This window comes from Procambarus clarkii, chromosome 83 (genome assembly GCF_040958095.1).
Source record: "Procambarus clarkii isolate CNS0578487 chromosome 83, FALCON_Pclarkii_2.0, whole genome shotgun sequence".
In the NCBI taxonomy this organism is placed as follows: domain Eukaryota; kingdom Metazoa; phylum Arthropoda; class Malacostraca; order Decapoda; family Cambaridae; genus Procambarus; species Procambarus clarkii.
The window spans coordinates 13915583-13923281 of record NC_091232.1 but is presented as its reverse complement, the minus strand read 5'-3'; the positions used below and the strand labels follow the sequence as shown (position 1 = coordinate 13923281).

The 7699-nt window shown below is 43.7% G+C and overlaps 1 protein-coding gene across 1 annotated transcript; it reads left to right on the top strand.

The window, feature by feature from the left end:
• The first annotated feature begins 681 nt into the window (after positions 1-681).
• On the top strand, positions 682-7065 carry LOC138358394 (uncharacterized). The gene is made up of 2 exons (XM_069316234.1): positions 682-1941; positions 6964-7065. The coding sequence occupies exons 1-2, from the start codon at positions 682-684 to the stop codon at positions 7063-7065; spliced, it is 1362 nt and encodes a 453-aa protein (XP_069172335.1).
• Positions 7066-7699: the final 634 nt, after the last annotated feature.

The window sequence follows — 7699 nt, the reverse complement described above, 5'->3', positions numbered from 1 at the left end:
GGGGCTGTTGTGGGAAGTAGGGACACTCTAGATGTTGTGGGGACTGGGGTTACTCGGGCTGTTGTGGGGATTTGTTGTAAAATGGCTGAATGACAGACTTTTATCTCTATACTTTTACGAGAAAATTTTATTGGATACCTCGAGCCTATTTCTATATATTTTCTATGTTCCCATTTTCTTTTTAAACAGTTCAGATTAGATGCCTCATTTGGTGCAGAAATGGACATATATTTTTAAACCTTCGTCCGGAGTGGTAAGAATCTTTTCAGAGTGTTGCAAGGTTCATGGTTATGGTGTTAACAATTAAACTGTTAATTATCTTATATGAAATCAGTCATGCGAACATTTAACTTTACAAGCTAATGACTTACAACAAACCCACCTAGTGTATCAGGTAAGGTACTAAGTAGGAGCAAGTGGTAAGCCGGTATATATATGACTATACAGCACTTAGGAGCGGAATGAGGACAAGGAATTCGGATACGAGGACAAAGTGAAAAAATTGGGGGATCGAGCGGCGACCCTGCATGGCGTGAGGCCTTTGTTGCACCGACCAGCCCAAGTTGATGGCCTCAATGTGCCAAAGATGTTGGGGTATTTTACTCTACGTGTTGAGTAGAGTCGAGATATTACATACACGTTCTGCTCTCTTGCAACATGGAATGAAATTCTTAGTAACAAATGACTTGCGTGACGAAAATCCATTACAAATATCTCAGCAAGCGTCACGTGACGCTTGCTGAGATAACCGTCACCGTCCCCAGCACCGTCACTCGCAACGTCACCGTCACTCACATCGTCACCGTCACTCGCAACGTCACCGTCACTCGCAACGTCACCGTCACTCGCAACGTCACCGTCACTCACAACGTCACCGTCATTCACAACGTCACCGTCACTCACAACGTCACCGTCACTCACAACGTCACCGTCACTCGCAACGTCACCGTCACTCGCAACGTCACCGTCACTCACAACGTCACCGTCACTCCCAACGTCACCGTTACTCACAACGTCACCGTCACTCACAACGTCACCGTCACTCACAACGTCACCGTCACTCGCAACGTCACCGTCACTCACAACGTCACCGTCACTCCCAACGTCACCGTTACTCACAACGTCACCGTCACTCACAACGTCACCGTCACTCACAACGTCACCGTCACTCACAACGTCACCGTCACTCACAACTTCACCGTCACTCACAACGTCACCGTCACTCACAACGTCACCGTCACTCACAACGTCACCGTCACTCACAACGTCACCGTCACTCGCAACGTCACCGTTACTCACAACGTCACCGTCACTCACAACGTCACCGTCACTCACAACGTCACCGTCACTCACATCGTCACTCACAACGTCACCGTCACTCACAACGTCACCGTCACTCACAACGTCACCATCACTCGCAACGTCACCGTCACTCGCAACGTCACCGTCGCTAGCAACGTCACCGTCACTCACAACGTCACCGTCACTCACAACGTCACCGTCACTCACAACGTCACCGTCACTCACAACGTCACCGTCACTCACAACGTCACCGTCACTCACAACGTCACCGTCACCCACAACGTCACCGTCACTCACAACGTCACCGTTACTCGCAACGTCACCGTCACTCACAACGTCACCGTCACTCACAACGTCACCGTCACTCACAACGTCACCGTCACTCACATCGTCACCGTCACTCACAACGTCACCGTCACTCACAACGTCACCGTTACTCGCAACGTCACCGTCACTCACAACGTCACCGTCACTCACAACGTCACCGTCACTCACGTCACCGTCACTCACAACGTCACCGTCACTCACAACGTCACCGTCACTCACAACGTCACCGTCACTCACAACGTCACTGTCACTCGCAACGTCACCGTCACTCACAACGTCACCGTCACTCACAACGTCACCGATGGACGTTGCGTAAGAATGTTGTTTGTGGACGTTGTGTGTGGACGTTGCGTGTGGACGTTGCGTGCGGACATTGCGTGCGGACATTGCGTGCGGACGTTGCGTGCGGACGTTGCGTGTGGACGTTGCGTGTGGACGTTGCGTGCGGACATTGCGTGCGGACATTGCGTGCGGACGTTGCGTGTGGACGTTGCGTGCGGACGTTGCGTGCGCACGTTGCGTGCGCACGTTGCGTGTGGACGTTGCGTACGGACGTTGCGTGCGCACGTTGCGTGCGGACGTTGCGTGCGGACGTTGCGTACGGACGTTGCGTGCGGACGTTGCGTGCGGACATTGCGTGCGGACATTGCGTGCGGACGTTGCGTGTAAACGTTGCGTGCGGACGTTGCGTGCAGACGTCTCGTGTGCATTAAGTGATGGTCCTCAACACCTGTGTTAATATTTCACTGACATTTCTGTGAAAAAGAAACTAGTGTAGAGACGAGAAGTATTGAGGGAGAATGTTGGTGCCGGGTGAGGTGGGAGAGGGAGAGGGAGAGGTGGGAGAGGGGGGGGGGGGGAGCACAATGGAACAGAATGGAAAGGTAAGGAGAGGGAGGGCAATGATTTGACTGCCAAGAGACGGGAAGGAGGGAGAAGATGGAAATATTAAGGAATAAATTTAAAATTATCAGTTAGTTTTGTATTTGATTGATGCAATTCATTCCACTTTACGTCGGTTTTTTTTTTTTTTTTTTTTTTTTTTTTGAGATATATACAAGAGTTGTTACATTCTTGTAGAGCCACTAGTACGCGTAGCGTTTCGGGCAAGTCCTTAATCCTATGGTCCCTGGAATACGATCCTCTGCCGCGAAGAATCGTTTTTTCATCCAAGTACACATTTTACTGTTGCGTTAAACAGAGGCTACAGTTAAGGAATTGCGCCCAGTAAATCCTCCCCGGCCAGGATACGAACCCATGACATAGCGCTCGCGGAACGCCAGGCGAGTGTCTTACCACTACACCACGGAGACTGCTATAACCAAGCTGGGTTGACCAAGTACAGCCGTAAAATATTTGATTGATGGACATAAATGGAAAAAACGTACAATTTAAAGTTAGAGAGAGACATATTGATGAGACATGTAGCTCAAAATGTCTACTGTCAACTATGCTGTCTACTTTTACGTTTATGACTAATCTTCCTCTGTTCATCTTCCTCTGATCAATGAGCTTTACACATCTGTTACTTCTCTAGTTGTTAACCTGCTGGATTAGTCTACAGAGATGATTATATTCATGACCTATTACCATTCTCGTATGATTCCAGGCAATTTGAAGTGTTCTTATTTAATATTTCTTAAGATTGACCTCTTTTTTGTCTCTTATTTCACATAACTGTCAAAATTGTTAGTAATGGAAGGGATTATGAAAATTTTTATGAAAACTTATTGTACATAAATTGTATATAAATGAAAGTAACAAAACTTGATATATCAGATATCCTCAGAAGACATACAAATTAAAAAATAACTCCTGTCTTGGTAGTTTCAAGTGTTGTAAATCTAACGAAACCCAGCAAGCTAGCGAGAGAAGGAACACGTAGAACTATCTTGATCACACCACACACTAGAAATTGAAGAGACGACGACGTTTCGGTCCGTCCTGGACCATTATCAAGTCGACTATCGACTTGATAATAGTCTAGGACGGACCGAAACGTCGTCGTCTCTTGAATTTCTAGAGTGTGGTTTGGTCACCAATTTTCAGCCACGTTATTGTGACTCATCATCTGCACGTAGAACTGTGCTACGTGTGGGCAGCCCGAGGTACATTGTGAGTTTGAAGCACACTGTCAATAGGAACAACAGTCTAAAAGTCTCCGTGGTGCAGTGGTAAGACACTCGCCTGGCGTTCCGCGAGTGCTTTGTCATGGGTTCGTATCCTGGCCGGGGAGGATTTACTGGGCGCAAATCCTTAACTGTAGCCTCTGTTTAACGCAACAGTAAAATGTGTACTTGGATGAAAAAACGATTCTTCGCGGCAGGGGATTGTATTCCAGGGACCATAGGATTAAGGACTTGCCCGAAACGCTACGCGTACTAGTGGCTCTACAGGAATGTAACAACTCTTGTATATATCTAAAAAAAATAACAATAATAAAAAAAGGTAACCGTGTACAGGTGAACTGTCATCAGTGCACAAGCCACCATGGATGACAAAGAGAATACAAACAGATTACGTCTAAAATATCCATAGCTTAGAAAATTAGGATCAACACGACATAATAAAAAAACAAAGTGCAAATATTGTGGAAATTACCGAAACCATTTAACCCTAATAGCACTAATTCTCATTAAATATATACGTTCTTAGATAAAATAGCAAAATATGTTACACAAATATATGTTGCTGTCTCGTGAAGTTCAGAAGAACTTAACAGTCAGACCGTCACCATACGTCAGGCTACGAGCACCATATACAAGATTGATAATGGGTGAACACGTCTACCAACTCGAGATAACAACTTTAGGGTTAACTAACTTCGCTTTTAATTCGTGCTGAATATCGCATCCAATATACCATCACATTGTTTGAACAGGAAATTGGATAGTGTTTATGGGCGGCTGGGCCCTGGGTCTCCAATTTCCGGCTCGACCACAAGTCTTCATCAGCATACAATTGGTCATCTCCTGCAAGCGAAATTGGGCGGTAAACCCTCTTTACCTGCGTCACCAGGGAGGGATCAGTGTCCGGGATCTCTCTGAGTGTGACATTTGGTCGTTGTGCGAGTGTGTAGTCGTCCTGCCTCATGCCCGCAGGCTCGCTCTAACTGCTCGCTGGTATGGTGATCTCCCTCTCCGGCGCTCTCTAAATTCGGAATGATTTAGATTTTTATTTTTATTCAGGTAAAGGTACATACATTAAAGATGAGTTACAAACATAATGTTGGATTTAAAGATACATCTAGTACATACTAGGGGTGGCCTCGTAGCCTGGTGGATAGCGCGCAGGACTCGTAATTCTGTGGCGCTGGTTCGATTCCCGCACGAGGCAGAAACAAATGGGCAAAGTTTCTTTCACCCTATGCCCCTGTTACTTAGCAGTAAAATAGGTACCTGGGTGTTAGTCAGCTGTCACGGGCTGCTTCCTGGGGGTGGAGGCCTGGTCGAGGACCGGGCCGCGGGGACACTAAAGCCCCGAAATCATCTCAAGATAACCTCAAGATATACTATACCTAAAGTCACTAGTACGCATACCATTTCGGGCATCGCATTTATTTCGAGTAATATGAATATTATAAAATGCAATGGAATATGAATATTACTGTAACTTTCAATGAATGTTGTATACTCTTGTGTTTACGCGTACCAACACGAGACAGAACTGGAACAAAGAGGGAAGTAAATAATACAACAAATAACATAGAACAAGAATTGCGGATTGAGATAAAAGTTTAAGGATTCACAGATACAATTAGGAAATATAAGAAATATACGTTCTTGCCATGAAATCTCATTTTCCAAAGAAAAGGAACCCATATTAGAAAACGAGAATCGGGGAATCTCAAAATTAAAATGAACTTTTGAATTTGATTTAATTATGCTCATTAGCCTTCCCAAGTCCCCTTACTCTTTTAACCCCCCTAACCCCCTAACCTCCCGCCAAACACACACCGAAACTACGACGTTGGTACAACGTTCGAACAAGTTTTAACACCTCCTAACCAGTTATAACAACCAATATAGCAAGTTGTAACAACGTTCTAATACGTCATAAACACGTTAAGCCAAGATGTAACAACTTTATTACAAGTTGTAACAAGCGGAAAATAGAAACAGTTTCGGTTCGTGTTTCCAGGGCTCTCTCCTCCCCCAAAATAGTGCACGTCAGTAAGCAAATTCAACAAAGTAAGCGGGGAAGTATTAGAAGTAATATTTATATATCATTTTTAAATCATGTATGACATTGCATTAGACCACCGACAGGTGAAAAGGCGAGGACCAGGAGCTGACTCTCAGTCCTGCAAACTCTGCTGGGAACACAGAGTTGTCCTGCCTCACTGATCAGGGGCCAGATTCACGAAGCAGTTACGCAAGCACTTACGAACGTGAACATCTTTCCTCAATCTTTGACGGCTTTGGTTACATTTATTAAACAGTTTACAAGCATGAAAACTTCCAATTCAACTGTTGTTATTGTTATAAACAGCCTCCTGGTGCTTCGGAGTTCATTAACTGTTTAATAATTGTAAACAAAGCCGCCAAAGATTGAGAAAAGATGTACAGGTTCGTAAGTGCTTGCGTAAGTGCATTCGTGAATCTGGCCCCTGTACGATTACGGGGACATTCTGAACAGGGACCAATAAGTCGGTGCGCGTGTTGTGCTGCCATCTATTGTTAAAAATCATTATTGGATCACGGTGAGTGTTAATAGAAATATATTAAAAAATGTAAATTAATAGGTTGATTTCAGACAAAAATCTTAAATTAAAATATAAATAACACGATTATTGGTGTATAACAAATCAGAGGGAAGTTGAGCAGGCGACAGACACAATGTCCACTGCTTTAATCCTCTGGGTCCGGCGTCAGACTGTGTAAATCCAGTAAATTGCCAACACTTGCGTCTCTTAATTGTGTTGCCAATTTACGGTCGAATCTTACGGTGGGACGCGACGAGCCCGGACACAACTGGCCCCCTCCCCTACTCTCCCAACCTTAATTAGAACAAGAACTAAATGACAGTTATAAGTGTGTCTGTGCGCTCTCACCTAAGTGTTCTCACTTAGCTTCAGATATGTTGTTTTATATTCTGCTTGAGGGTAAAACCTCCGTGCAGCACGGGCTATGGTGAGCCCGTAATCCCTATTGGGTTCCGCTTTCATTCATAAATCGACTGGTGTCAAGGTAATTGACTCAGTTATGTTATGTAATATTTACATTTGAATCTGTCTCTGGAGTCTACCTGAATCATGTCAATTCCTAAATTATTCCAAACGTTTTATGCTCAGATTCAATAAAGTTATTTATAATGTCCATATGGTTTATTCAGATAAAACTTGTTTTAAAGTCTGAAAATGTCTACCATGTTAGTTCTACTATTTATTATGAATCTCTTACTCATGAAATTCCTATTTTTGTTCCAGCGACGTGAAGTTGCTTAATCCTATCATCTTTACCATTGCACCTAATTCTGACATCTGCCTGTTACAAACCACCTATTTATTAAAACATTTTTCATGTTTTTTCTAAGCAGGAAAGAAGGTGCTAAAAACAGGCGCTTGAACTATACACTAAACACTTCGTGTTCAGATGAATGTAAAAAAAATATCTTGTTTATATTTCCTAAATCAAACTTAAGGTTTCTCATTTATGCATAAACTATTGATTCACTTGGTTTATGTCTGTTTTCTGTCAAAAGAAAGATATTTTATCTTTGGGTCTTTTTTATCTGATTTCAGTGGTTGCCTCAATTTCATCTTGTTTTCTTCTTATGGTCGTTTATTATCTGTTTTTATCATTTTACCTTGCACCTGCCATGACTGAATTCTAATATCCATTTTTTATATAATTTATATATTATCTCACAATCTATATGTAACTTTTTTTAAGTTTGTCCTTGTATATTACTATTCTTAGCCCGGAAATATCGATGTGAAGTAGTCTATAGATCGACGCCTGGAGGTCAACAGTCATAAATCGTCACCTGCAGTTCGACTCCCATAGGTCGACACCTGCTGGTCGACACTCATAGCTCGACACCTGTAGGTAGACACCTGTAGGTCGAC

Coding starts and splice junctions, on each gene's coding strand:
- LOC138358394 (XM_069316234.1), top strand. CDS start 682: ATGACTTGCGTGACGAAAATCCATTACAAATATCTCAGCAAGCGTCAC. Junction 1,942..6,963: donor ACGTCACCGATGGACGTTGC/GTAAGAATGTTG, acceptor TGGTTTATTCAG/ATAAAACTTGTTTTAAAGTC.